General features: G+C 32.6%; 1 protein-coding gene across 1 annotated transcript in view; it reads left to right on the forward strand.

Moving 5' to 3' along the window:
- Nucleotides 1–15,321, forward strand: part of MDGA2 (MAM domain containing glycosylphosphatidylinositol anchor 2) — a 762,383-nt gene that overhangs the window by 657,033 nt on the left and 90,029 nt on the right. The window contains exon 9 of the mRNA XM_045567836.1: nucleotides 10,875–11,144. Within this exon, the coding sequence (XP_045423792.1) occupies nucleotides 10,875–11,144 (270 nt within the window). The remainder of the gene's footprint in view (nucleotides 1–10,874; nucleotides 11,145–15,321) is intronic.

The raw sequence follows: 15,321 nt of genomic DNA on the forward strand, positions 1-15,321 counted from the left end.
GTGTACCACAGTTTATTTATCCATTAGCCTCCTAAAGGATATCTTGATTGTTTCCAAGTTTAGGCAATTATGAATGAAGCTGCTATAAACATCCATGTTCAGATTTTTTTTGTGGACATAAGTTTTCAACTCATTTGGGTAATTGCTGAGGTATACGATTACTGGATCATACATTCATAGTAAAAGCATGAATTGTTTTGTAAGAAACTGCCAAAATATTATTTCAAAGTAGGCGTATAATTTTGCATTCCACCAGCAATGAATGAAAGTTCCTGTTGTTCTACATCCTCACCAGCATTTGGAGTTGTCAGTGTTCTAGATTTTAGCTATTCTAATAGGTGTGCAGTGGTATCTCATTTTAATTTGCATTTCTCTGATGGCAGATACTGTGCAGCATCTTTTCATTTGCATGATTTCCATCTGTTTGTCTTCTTTGCTGAGGTATCTGTTAAGGTCTCTGACTCATTTTAAAAAACAAGTAATTTGTTTTCTTACTGTTGTGTTTTTAGAGTTCTTTGTGTATTTTGAATAACTGTCATTTATTGGATATGTCTTGGCAAATATTTTTTCCCAGTCTGTGGTTTTTCATTTCATTTTCTTGAAAGTGTTTTTTGCAGGACAGAAAATTTTAATTTTAATGAAGTCCAGCTTACGAGTTATATCTTTCACACACCATTCCCCTTTGTGTTATATCTAAAAGGGCCTCACCAAGCCCAAAGTCATCCACCTTTTCCCTCATGTTATTTTCTAGGAGTTTTATAGTTTGGAATGTTGATGTCACATGATTTGGATTTGAATCTAAAGTCTATTATCTGGGATGTGTGGCATGCTTGAGAACATAATTTCTCTGATTTAGTTTCCTTATCTGTAAAAAGGAGACAATTATAATGCTTTACAAAGTTGTGAGGATTAAATGAGGTAATACGTATGTGAAATGTGCTAGCACAGTCATACTGAGTAGATTAGCCTTAAAAATCTTAGCTGTCCCAATCCTTTTTCATTATATTCACTTAGCTAGAGCCTACAAACTTCACAATATCTTTTCCCAGGTACATCATTTTTCATATCCTTCTCTACTGAATAAATTGGACTTATTTTAAAACTTGATTATCAATTCTCCTGTTCTTTCTGACACCAAATACTTGGTGTGTTTTCCACATCAATTCATCAATTCTCCTACACCAAATGGTGTTCAACAATTCAGTTCAATTCCCACAATAACTACCCTGAGTTATCACAGATCTCATGAGCTGAAGGGCTCAGTCCCACAAGATTGCCCCTATTTCAGATGCCAGTCAACAAATCTCAGGTTGCCACTCACACTTCTAAACTACCAGTTATACATTCAGAGATTCCTATGACAACCCCTTCTAACTTAGGTTTGATAATTTGCTGGAACAACTCATAGAACTTAAGAAAATATTTTAATTATATTTATTGGTTTATTATACCATAGGCTTCGCTTTCCACAGTTTCAGTTACCTGAATTCAACTGCGGTCTAAAAATATTACAGTATTTTGAGATAGAGAAAGAGAGACTACATTCATATAACTTTTTTATAGTATATTGTTATAATTGTTCTATTTTATTTATTAGCTATTGTTGCTAATCTCTTACTGTGCCTAATTTTTTTCCAGGATAAAAATAAATATCATTATTTGATTTTTAAAATTTTTGTATTTGATTATTAAGGGTACTTAATACTTGTCTATATTTTGGGGGTACATGTGATGTTTTGATCATTACACATGGTATTACTGTGCCTAATTTATAAATTAAACATAATCATAGGTATGTGTATATAGGACAAAACATAGTATATATAGGCTTCAGTACTATTCCCAAGCTCAGGCATCCATTGGGGGTCTTGGAATGTATCCCCCATGGATAAGGGGGGACTACTGTAAAGGGTACAACTCAGGAACAGCCAAATAAATAGAAAAGACCCATAGAGCAATGTGTGGGGGGTGCTGGTTTTCCATGCCCTCTTTGGGCACACCACCCTCCCAGCACTTCCATGGAGAGAAAGGTTGTCAGACAGTAATTGTAACAATTTAACTATTTTTATTGGACAATGGAATGATTTAATTCACTGACATAATACTCCAGCTCCTAGATTTTCTCCTGTAAATATTGGATTTGTTAATTATGAAGAGCAAAATTTTCCTAGATCCCTTTAATCCAAGAAAAAAGCAGAAGACAAGTGTTTTCTTAGGCAGGCTTTTGACTTGAGAAGAAATGACTTTAGAAAAAATTATTCTAATGTATGCATATTTAGCATTGTTCCTCTTAAGATTAAATTAGGATTGTTCTTACACGAAATTTCACCAAACAATCAGGCATTTTGTTCCTTTAACTGTAAGTGACTGAAGGCATTCCTGTCCATATAAAATGTATGTGGTCTCATACTGCCTTAAAGATTTAAAAGTGTTATATTAATGTTTTTTAATATTAATAGTTTAAAGATTTTATTATATATTTAAACATCTTTAATTATTTTTAAAATCAAAGAGATTGCTTTGCCTACTAGTGCTCATTGAAATTGGCAATTGTTTTCAAGAAATAAAAGGAAAAATTTATTCATCCACAATATCAAAAAGAACCTATGAACTAATCTCTGATCACCTTATTAAGAAATACACACTAATACACATTTTTCATGCATTATTTATTCCAAATAATAAATTAGACATCTATATACAGATTTAAACATTAGAACTACTCCCTATTTGGAACCTTTGCCAGACATCTTGAACCAATAGGTACAAGAAAAGAAAGTGCTAAAATCAGAATTAATTTAAGCACTTGTTACTTATTGGCTTTATTCCAATCAAAATTCTTAATTTCTTTAAAAGTTTATACCTTTACCTCCAGACAACTAATATTCTGCTTACATATACTAATATATATTAACACAGTACATCACTATATAAACTACTATTTGAATCTGGTTTAAAATCTCATAATGATATTTTTTTCTTTAACTCAGCAGTTTTGTTACAGTACTTTTATGCTTTCCAAAAAGCATGATTTCTATTTTTTTTACCTTTAATTAAGCTTGTGCATTCTAAAAGATGGTGTGAGTAGGTCAACCTCTATTTTAATTGATAACTCTGTATAATCAATGGGGCAAGATTTTCAAAGTCCTCTTTGAGGGAGAAAGCTAACTCATGAAACATTGGTGGTAATTGTAATAGGAAATGATGAAGCATAGGTTGTTATTAAAAGTACATATTCTGGAATCAGATTGCTTTGTTTGAATCCTTAGTCTGCTACTCTTTAGCTGGGTGACTTTGCTTAATTTCTCGGTTCCTCAGTCTCTTCTATAAAATGGGTTATTATTATAAAAAGATAATCCATATGAATATCTTAATATAATATTTAGTATTAAATTTGCAAAATGTCAATAAATATAATTTTATTTGTATTTTTATAATCATCACCCTTCTATATATATTTGGTGAGATAGTTTGACAAATAGACTTCCCAACCAGGTATTTTATTGGTAATATAAATGAATAAATCCTGTATAATATAATGTATATTCTAAGAATCATTTTGTTTCCTTAATAAAAACACAAGCCCCTATTTATTTCTCTTAAGCAATCCTACTTTTAAGCATTTCATATCTAAGTGGACTTTTTCTCATAATCTCATTTATTTTACTTTTTATATTAAATATTTCATGATAAAGCAAGCTAACTGTTACACTATGAAAAGCTGAGTCTGTCAGAATAGTGAGCTCTATTTTTTTTTTGACACCTGAAGCTTTCTTTCATCATATTCGAAGACTTCACTCTATACATTTAATCATAACGGCAAAGGTCTGTCTTTCTCACTAGGTATTCTAAAGAATGAAACATTGAGCTCATTAATAGCCAGTATGCTTAAAGTGAACCTTATATCAGGAGAAATTTTCCATAGGCAGACTTGATTGGACTATAATAAGTGTGCTCAGTTTCGTACTCTTTAGCTTTTTTAGGTTGAGAATCTACCCTGGAATCTAAATAGTTTGGGCAGCATTTGAAATAGAAAGACTTTTAAATAACCTTTATTATAGGGATGCTTTCCAATTCAGACTGTATTAAACAATATGAAAACATACTGTATTTGAAGAATTTTAAACCAACACTATCAGATGTCCTTATAGGCCATTAATAATTGAATAGTGAAACTTCTAGATGTGGAAAAATAATAGTAATATATACAGAGAGTCTAAAAAACTCACTGTTTGAAATAATCCATTAGGTTATTCAAAACGTTCTCACAGAAAATCATTCATAAAAAAGTAAATACATATTTTAGGATATTTTCCTGTTAGGTGCAATTCATTACATTTATAACCTTTGCAACTTAAAAAAAATTCATAAAAAGAAAGACAGGCAGTTACAAAACAATTTTAGTTTTATTAGGCAAATACAAATATAACTTGAGGGCAAATGTGTACTCACTTAACTTATTTACATTTGACTCCAGTATCATTAATCTTCACTCTATTTCAGTACTTCATTCCAATGAGCATATCATTGACTTTGTGATCACTCCAAACTTATCTACCTCTGAAATATTAAATTTCAACAAAATTCTGTTCCTTGACTGCAGTGTTCTGGCTTCCAGACTCCCTGTCCTCAATGTATTTGCTTTTCAAGTTTTTAAGCTGCCCTGGTGATTCAATCTGTTGAATGTCTTCTTCCATTAGTTTCCTTCTGAATTTCTTGCTTTCCTGAACCAGCTTGGTCTGTCACCTAAACTGTGCCTTCTCAGTGTCTTACCCTTTTGTCCTTTTGCCTTACTATACAAAATCTCCACTCATAATGTCAAACCACTGAATTTTGAAGGATAGGAAGTATCTGTTTCAGCTATCTCTTGGTGTGTAACAAACTGCTCCAATACTTTGGAACTTAAAAGAACCACATTTTAATTTATCCAATGATAATAATTATAATTAGTGGATGGCTGGTCTGGTCTTGACAATCCAAGATAGTTTCACATGGCTGGAACCTTGATGGGGACATCTGGAAGCCTGAGCTAAACTCTGCCCTCTCCTTCATATAGTCTCAGGGCCTCTTCACATGGTCTCTGCAGAAGAGTAGTTGCACATATTACATGGGGTTCAAGCCTTCCAGAGTGGGTATTTCAAAAAGTAGGGAGTGAAACTGCCAGTCTCTTATGTCCTGGGTGCAGAAATTGGTTCAGAATCACTTCTGCTGAATTCTACTGGTGAAAGTAATCACAGAGCTGATCCAGATTTAATGAAATGGACATATACCCCAGGTCTTGATGAGAGAAATCTTGTAGATATTGTGTAAATATTTACTCTTTTATGCTATTCATTCATTCATTTATTCAATCAATAATGATCTGTCACCAACTATAGTGCCGTATACTGTGATGGATACATGGGATGAAGCAATGGATGGGGAATTTTAGGCCACTTCAAAATGGACCTTACATAAACAAGATATGAACAAATGATAATGGTATGCAGGAAACCAATGCAATGATGAGTAAAAATTAACTGTGAGAAATAAGTTACTAACTGGTTATCAAGGATGGGTTTTCCAAAGAGGTAAAATTTGAAAGATGATAATGAGCCAGCCATTAAAAAATCAAAGGAAAGAACATCTTAGGCAGAAAGAACAAAGTCAAAGGTATAAAATCTAGAAAGCGCTGTCAGGTTGGAAAAGGAAGAAAATTTATGTGTCTGGAACATAGTCATCAAGATGAGAATAGTTGAGAATATGGCCAGAGCTATAACTTGGCTAAGCTTGTAATCCTGGTTTACAAGCAAGGTTGAGTCAATAAAGTATTTTGAGGAAGACAAAGCATGAGCTGATTTTTCTTTTAAAAGCACATCTGGCTAATCTCAGAAGAATGAGAAAATGTCAAAAGAGGAGCACATTGTCCTGTTGGAAAGATATTGCAGGAAATCTGTAGATGTCCATGTGAGAGATAATGAAATTGGCAGTAGAGATGGAAAGAAATGTGTAAGCTCCTAATATATTTTTAAGGTAGATCAATAGAAACAACTGTCTTTTCTAATTATAGGCAGTGTTCTTGAACAAACAATTGTCATTCCTTATCTCTCTCTACTCTTTATCCGTTTTCATGCCCCAAACCTGTAAACTAGATTCTGTATACTTGATAGAAAATACTTTAATTACAATCATAAATGGTATTAAACTTATTAAAAAATATATATTTTCAATCTTAACTCATTTCTTGATAGCATTTGACACTTTTGACCACTTTCATGTTCTTTGAAACATGCAATGCCTTTAATTTTTGTAACAGAACTCTCTGGATTCTCATATCTCTTTGCTTATTTATATTTATTCTTCTACAGGAGCTTTTATTTTTCTCTAACCTCATAACTTTTGTATTCAAGAGCAAATCCAAATTTGGTGTTTTATATTTCTTTGTCTATACTTACTCTGAGCTATCTCTGCAGAACTATAACCTACAGTCAGTCCTTTCTTCTGAGTTTTAGATCCATATTTCCACTGGACCAGCAGAGAGGTGTGTTTCTGGGCATATACAAAACAAAATATTCTGTAAAATCTTCCAATGAAAATAACTAAAAATGCTGGGAAACATTTTAAAAATATTATTAAAAGGTATAAAACATGTATTAAAAATATACCTTGTCAAATTTAATGAAAGCAGTACAATGAGGCTACATTTGCTCTCAGTTGAACATAGGCAAATTTGAGATTAAATTTTGTTGGCATCTCTGGGAAAGGGGTACAGAAATCCAAACTCAAAGTATTCAGTGGGGGAAGGAGGGGCCTACTGGTAGACCTTTCCTCCAAGAAGTTGGAATTTAAGGAATTATAAACACAGTGTAAGAGTAAATCAGAAGTAAACCCAGTCTACACATTCCTACTTCCAAAGGAGTACACAAACTTGTCATTTGGAAGTGACCAGGTTGGGATGATGTTGGAATCCATGATTGAAGTTATAGTCACAAGCTGGCCCTTATGTGGATTTTTAACTAAAATTCAGGTCACTTGATGATTCAACTAAGCCTCAAGCCATGCACTCAGATAAATGTAGTCCTAGACAGTGATGCCCATAGTTGCCTGTGGATACAAATCTTCTCTGGAGGAAGAAACTATTTTTAGCCACCAAAATATCCCACAAATATTTTTAAAGATAATAAACAGCACAAACTCAAAATCAATCAAGAACACACAGAAAAAAGGTACTCTTAGAGAAAACCAGCAGAAAAATACCCTCAAAACTTCACTTGGAATTATCAGTTTAAAACAATTACTTTGTTTAAAGAAATAAAAGACAAGCTTGACTACATTTTCAGATAATGAAGAAACATAAAAAATGGCATAGCAGATAACAAAAAAGAACACAGAAAATTTATGTGTTAAAACTATGCTATTGGAATTAAAAACACAATGAATGTTTAGCAGATTAAGCAGAAGTAAAGAATTAATGAACTGAATTAAATCAGAAGAATGTATTCATAATGCAGTACAGAAAAACAACAACCAAAAAACCCAGAAAATCTGGAAGACAGGTTAAAAGACATGGAAGACAGAATGAAAAGGATCATCAAATAAGGATATAAAAAAGGGAACGGAGGTACTATTGAAGAGCGTATGATGAGAATTTTCCAAATTTCCCCAGATGAAAGACACCAACTTTAAATCAACAGATTTAAGAAGACCAAAAAACACCAAACCTGTAAGTAGAAAGACACCCATACCTAAAAGCATATTGAGGCTGTGGAACACCAAACACAAAGAGATTTTGAAAGTAGCTGGAGAAAAAAAAAGACATTCACTTCAAAATGTGAGACTTTGAGCTCACCTATCTCCACCAACAATGGCCATCTAAAGACAGAGGAATTATATAATGATGTACTTAAAATAAACTACCAACCTATAAACCTGTGTACAAGAAAAATATCTTTTAATAATGAGGATAAAATATATTATATACATATATTTTAACTTTGATATGCTTAATTCCTTTCCCATATCACTAATCATGGATTATTATCTCATGATTATGAGTGGCTAAGTCTTATCTCTCCTCATGAAAACATAGCACCATCGAGTGATTATAGTATCCTATGGGGAACTTCAATCTTTGGTCATAGCATTGAGAGCTCTTGATTTCACAGCTCCATAAGCTAAAATATGTTTTTTAGAAAATTACTATCAGAAAGTTCACTAAAGATATATAGAGAGTTCCAAATAATGAGTTTAAACACAAGGGAAGTGATCACTGACGGAAGGTCTATAATGAAAGAAGAAATGAAGGGCAAGTAAGCTAGCGTATATCAATAAATTTTTATAAAATAGTGCAGGTATAAAATGATAATAATGTATAATATATTTCTTTTAAATATATGTTAGGATGAGAATAAAAGGAATAAATTGTTCTTGTATTATTGTTTTGTTCAATAAGATAAGGGTATTGATTGATGTTTTTGGATAACTTGAGTATGCATGTTGCAAGCTTTAAGACAATCAAAATAATAGCATAAGTAAATACTCAACCAGTAGCAAGAAAATGGTTGGAGTAATAATGTAATACATCAATCTAAAAGAAGGCAATAGAAAACAACAGAAAACAAATAGAAAATACAAAATAAGAAGGTATAGTAAATGTAGTACAAAATGAAATGAAATAGAAGTATAAAATAAGCAGTTAGAGTAAATGCAAATGAATAAAGTGCTACATGCTCTGGGTAAAATAAAAAGATTGTCAGACTCTTTGAAAAAATAGAACATAAACACATGCTGTTTAAAAGAGATGCTTGTAAAATATAAGGATACTGAAAGTATAAGAATAAAATGTAACATGCAAATACTAACTAAATGAATGCCAGTGTAGCTATAATAATACCAGACAAAATAGACTTTTTTAAAAATAAAGTGTAAGTAGAGATAAAAGATATTACCTCTAAAAGCTTTCATCTGATAAAAGCTTCTTACATGAACAACATAAAGCAATTTAAAATTTATATGTAATTTAATAGCATAGCTTCAAAATAGTTAAAGCAAAAAGGAGACAGAACTACAAGATTTTTTTTTAAACTAATACACTTTGAAAAGGGTTTCATAGACTCTCCTAAGTTAATCCAACTAGAATAAGTAGGCAATAAATAAATAAATAAACAACTATTTAGATAATTTAAACAACTTAACTATCAGACTTGACCCAATAGGTACATACTGTGCTCCAAAACTGCAGGCTCTTCCTTCTTTGCAAGCACATACAGGACAGAAATCTATCATGTATTGTCCCGTACAGCAATTGTCAACACATTCAGAGGATTAAAAATATGGATTATTTTCTCTGACCACAATTTAGTTAAGCAAAAAATCAAAAGCAAAGAGATAATAAAACATAATGCATATGTTTTGTAATGAAGAAACACTTTGCTACTAGGTATGTGATTCACAGGTGCACAAAATCAACATGTCCACCATACCTCAAACTGCCTCTCCTTTTCTTCCCCGACTTCATAACTGACACGATTATCCACTTCCTTGTCTAAGGCATCATGAGATCCTGCTGACCTCACCTTTGTTCAGGCTTTCACCAGTGATATTTTCTCTGCAACTAGTCTCTTTACTATGTAGTTTTTGCATCTCCTATTTGTTACAATATTTTTCCTAAAAAATTAATTTGAGCATACAAATTCTTTATTTAAAAATTTTAAAAGACCTCTCACCCAATACCAGTAATAAATTTAAACTCCATAGCATGACATTCAAGTATCTTTGAACGGAGTCTCTGCCTTTCTTTCCATCTTAATTTTCCTTTACCCCAAGCCCTCATGGCCTTTTGTTCATCAGTTATGCTTATCCATTTGTATTTCTCTGAACAATCCCTCCTCTCTAGCTTATACCCATTTCTGTACCTGGAATGCCCTGTCTTACTGCTTACCCACCTATCGTTTCCTTCATATCCTGGGAGACACAGCTCAAATATCATCTTTCTTGAGATGCAATCAATCCTCATTGTGTCATTCACTTCTGTTTGCTGACTACCCTGAAATTATTTTTCACACTTAAGTTTCGTAATTTAGCTTTTTAAATGGCTGCCTTCCGTGTTAGCCCATGAAGTACATGAAAGTAGGTATTGTTTTTCTTGTACATTTTTTAAAATTCTTACCATTTTTAAGAAAGTTCCCCAAACCAAAAATTAAGTGAAAGAATAATATTAGAATTAATAGGGTAGTTTATAAATATTTGCTGAAAGAAGTAAGAAGGACCAGTCAACAGATTGGCAATGAGAAAGGAGACCAATATTATGAAAAACAAACGGAATAGCGTGCTTACATTTTACCCATGAATATTTATGACTTGAAGCCAAATAAGGTTAGACCAAATAATTTAGAAAATAGATTTATATAATCATGTTACCTATTTTATTAAATAATGGGTGCCCAGAAACCCAAAACTGAGCCTCGCGTGGGAATAATTAGAATTCACTGACTTGAACCTAAAGCATTATCTGTTTCAAATTCTCATAGTAGTTTGGAGCCCCAGCTTTACTCTGCATTTCATATGCGGAACACCATTTGTCTACTGACAGTACACAAACACAGTCGGGACAGTTTTTTCTGGGAAGCAGCTAGAATGAAAAAAAAAATTAATTCTGCTAGTTTTAGCTGCAAATGCTTTTGTAAAGCAATGAGGCTCGTTCACTGCCCATGCTCTGGACATCACATTTTCCGAAGCAAGCTAAAATTCCTGGGCCTAAACATGTTCTCTACCCACCTCTTATTGTCCTTCCCTATTGCTGTCTGTGTTCTCAAAAATAGCTTCTCATAATAAGAATAGCCACTGGCTTATTGCAAGTCACATCTTTCATCTGTTTTAACATATCTTTTCTGCAGATCCCCCTGCTGTGGAACCAGCATTTCTGGAAATCAGGCAAGGACAGGACCGAAGTGTCACTATGAGCTGCAGAGTACTGAGAGCTTATCCAATACGGGTGCTGACCTACGAGTGGCGCTTGGGCAATAAATTATTACGGACCGGTCAGTTTGACTCTCAGGAATACACAGAGTATCCAGTGAAGAGTCTTTCCAATGAAAACTATGGCGTTTATAATTGTAGCATTATAAATGAAGCTGGAGCCGGGAGATGCAGCTTTCTGGTTACAGGTAGGATTTCAAATATTTATATAGTAATATATATGACCAAGAAGTCTTAGGCCTATGTCATTTTAAGAATTAAAGCATTTTATAAATCAATGGAGCATGGAACAGCTTGACTGCTGTAAGTAGAACTTCTACTTATTTATTTTCAAGGCAAATCTTTTAATAGTTAAAATAGTGTTTGTGCCTATAAAGTTATACAGAAGTTTATTTGAATTCAACTGGAGATAGTGGTGAAGTTGGCTATTTTGAGTATTTTCAGTAATATAAAGAGACAAATTCTGGTATTAACCAGCTTTATTTAGATCAAATTTCACATTAATATGTTTTTTTCCTTCTGCAATTCTAAAATCACATGACAACAGACACCTGCTCTGGTTTTCTTAATAGTAGAAAGAATGAAGGGTTTTTTTCCTTATTTATTTGTTTATTTATTTATTTACTATTTGTCACCATATAGTGACTTTCCATTTTGCCTATGGCTTTCCATGTGTTCACAAATATTCCAAGGAAAAACAATATAGTCGTATCGGACGTATAATAAGATAGAGATAATTATTGATAATTTTGATACTATTATCTTTCAAATAATTTCTTTATTCTTACATACTTATTTAAATTATAATTTAAGTATATTAAATTATTTTATAATCCATATACTAAAGTGTTATTTTTGAGCTATGTTTTAGGCATACATTAAAAGCAAATACTCCTATTCATTGTTATTTTGTCATAGGTAAAGTTACTTTTACTAGTTGAAGTATTCGTGCTAATAAAAGAAGAAACTGGACATTGTGTATTATCTGAAAAGCAATCATAAAAATATGTGAAATGTTCTAAACTTAAAACTCATTTATTAATATTGCAAATTTTTAGTGATAAGTTCTTACTTGTGAGGAAACTCTCTAAATACGAATTGACTCAAGCTATTACTGTTTCTTGAAATGTAATATTAGATACATAAAATACACTTGACTAACCAAAGAACATGAAGATGTTGTCCCTGCTGGAACTTGCCGCCTCTAGGTTTCACAGTTCCTTTTATTAAGGTTCAGTTGAATTTAGGGCTTTTCTGTTTTGATTCTTAAAAATACTATTGACACAAAGCTAAAAGTCCTTAGGACAGTACTACTTACATGATGATCTAACTGCTAATTTTTATACCTTGGAATAATTACAAGGGAAAGAGAATGAGGTCTATTGCTCAATGGGGTAACTTAAATGGCATGGCTTACTTTCAATTCTTGCTTATATATTGTTTCCCAAAGCAAAACAAATCTTTTAAAGGCAAATATTTCTCACACATTAGTACAAATAGAGTGCCTTGCTTTCATTCATTAATCCCTCCAAACAAAAATACTCTATAAAATTAATTACATCGCTTTCTTCCGTCTTTTTGGCCTATGGAGACACTGCTTTCTGACTTTATGCTACAAAGTTTAGGTCCATGCCGCCTCTGCATGATTTTCATTTGCTCCCTATCATGTGATCCAAATTCTGTTTTTTGAAAAAGAAGCTGAGACCAGATAAAAGATGAAGCTCCATTCTTTCATTCCAGATCCATGGGGTGAAGCAAGTAGACCTTGATTTTGATAGCTATGAAAAGGAATAAACCTGCTTGGGTTGCCTCCTAAAGGAGAGGAAATAGTAATGCATTGATTTGTTTCCAGTGTGCACTTTTCAATATTCAGGTCAACCTTATTGTCTGAAGATCTTCACATACAATGTGAAGTTTTGAAGAAAAGGAAATGAGTGCCAAATATAGGATAATCCAGGAAAATATATCATATGGAACATTGAAAGACCAATTAGTTTACCTACTAAAATATATCAAAATTAATATTCTTATGAATTTCCCATAATTCAAAACTCTTTGATGCTAACAAAAGAGAGCCAGGGAATAGAAATATACAAAGATGCATATATTTTTATCCAGAAAATAGATCCTTCAAGACAGTTCTCTTTACTTCTTCAGATCCAAATTAACTAAGAACATTTTAAATTTTAATTTTTACACTCACTTTAACAAATTCAAGATTACTCTTTCACTTACCATGAATGTTGTATAATCACCCAAAAGTGGACACGATCTCACTGCACACCAAAATGTGCAGAATTGAACTAAAACACAAGGACACCTATACTTATCTCCCAAGAAAGTTTAAAAGCTCATTAATCTTTTCTCATTTTTTATTGTGTGTGTGATATGTGTGAGAGTATGGGGATGAGAAAATGTAGTTTTGTTTACTGAGACATAACAGGGACTGTGAGAATATTTTTCTGATAGGAAAAAGAACGAAGTAAGCAAAAGTATTTTGGAAACAGGGACCAGCCTAGCTTGTAGTTCACTGTACATTTTAGAGGATATTAACTACATTGCTACAAGATACAGTGTTTTTGCATATATTTTGTTTATTAATATTATTGTGGTGAAGTTATAGCAGTTTTCTGAGGTTTAACTAAGCTTCATGAGCTATGGTAGGAATCCTGATACCACTTACCATATTCTTGTATGGGGGAATTTTTACAAGTTCTGAAGGTTAATATGGCATATTGATTTATTAGAATAAACCCATTTGTATATATGAAATTCCAGGCACTTATCTATATGTATTTATATATCAACATGTACATATAAATATTTCTATTTTGATAGATAGTTCTGTACTATTATAGCAGATAACTTAACTGGAATATGTTTCACATTATCTCAGGTTCAAAATTATTCAACGTTTACCTTTTGAAAAACTATTTTTAAATACTTCAAGACATCTAGGTTCATTCTTGCATTACATGACTGAATATTATTCTATGTTATATTCCATCACATAGCTTGATCCAGAAAAGAATCCAGTAAATCTAAAGTGATTAAATAGATTGAGGATGGCCAAAAGAGTAACGATTGATCGAGTGAAAGAAAACTTGCTGAAAATTATTTTTTAAACTGGGAGGAAAGGTGACTACAGAGAGGGTGAAAGTATGGTTTAAGTTGAAAATGAACAATATATTTCATAGTAGGTTAACTGGTGTCCCCCAAAAAAGATATGTCTATATTCTCATCCCTGGAACTTGTGAATATTTCCTTGTATGGCAAAAGATGGGATTAAGGTAAGGATTTTGAGAGAAGGAGCTTATCTTCGATCATATAGGTGGGCCCTAAATGCAATAACATGTATCCTTATCACAGAGAGGCAGGAGTTTTGAGAGAAAAGAGGAGGAGGGAATATGAGTATGTAGTTATGTATTCACAAGCCAAAGAACCCCTGGAGCCACCAAAAGCTTAAGAGGCAAAGAATATACTCTCCTCTAGAGCCTCTGTAGGAAGGAGGTTCCTGCTAAGGCCTTGGTTTCAGACATCTGACTTCCAGCACTGTGAAAAAATACTTTTTTTTAATTTTAAGCTACCAAGTTTGTGGCAATTTGTTATGGCAGTCTTAGATAACTAATACATATTACAACTCACTATTCCAAAGAACCTCTCTCTTTAAAATGCAAGTTGAATAGAACTGTCTTGCCAGCTGTCCTCAGCTTTGTCACCCTAAGAAGGCTAGACCCATGAACTTTGGGTGTACAACTTCTCAAAACTCAGCACAGCTATAAGCAGGGGTTGATTTTGCCTCCTCAAGAGGTAATTGGAACAAGCATGTAACTGCAAGAGGTAGTCAGTAAGGAAAAGCAACCTGAGAAGTGTCATAGGCCACCTGTCTCAGAAGTCTGTATTGGTTTAGGCTATACATTGGCAAAGACCCCAAGCGATGCGTCAACATTGAGATGTTATACCCATTATACAATATAGTGAAGACAAGGTATTTCCAATAGTTTGATTATGCAGCAGACCAGATGAGAAAATCTTTTGGCAGTACTAGAGATTAAGAAAGATGCACTTTTAGTCTTTTTTGAACATGAATAACAAAATCATTTTCAGTAAAATGCAGCATTTATTTATAAAGTTTAAAATTATCTATGTCTTTCAAATTGTTCTAATGTTTCTAAGTATTTAGCAATCAGGATGTTAGTTCTAAGTTATTCTAATTGTGTTCCCACTAACCATATTTTCTTCATATTTCTTTCCTTTAACATACTTTTCTCTGATGAGATGTTTCTATTGGAATGTTTATGAGTATCAGGAGATTAAGATTTATTAACAAGTTGGGTAAGGAAATGAATAATATGAAAAAAGGAG

The sequence above is a fragment of the Lemur catta genome, chromosome 1, assembly GCF_020740605.2.
Source record: "Lemur catta isolate mLemCat1 chromosome 1, mLemCat1.pri, whole genome shotgun sequence".
NCBI classification, from domain to species: domain Eukaryota; kingdom Metazoa; phylum Chordata; class Mammalia; order Primates; family Lemuridae; genus Lemur; species Lemur catta.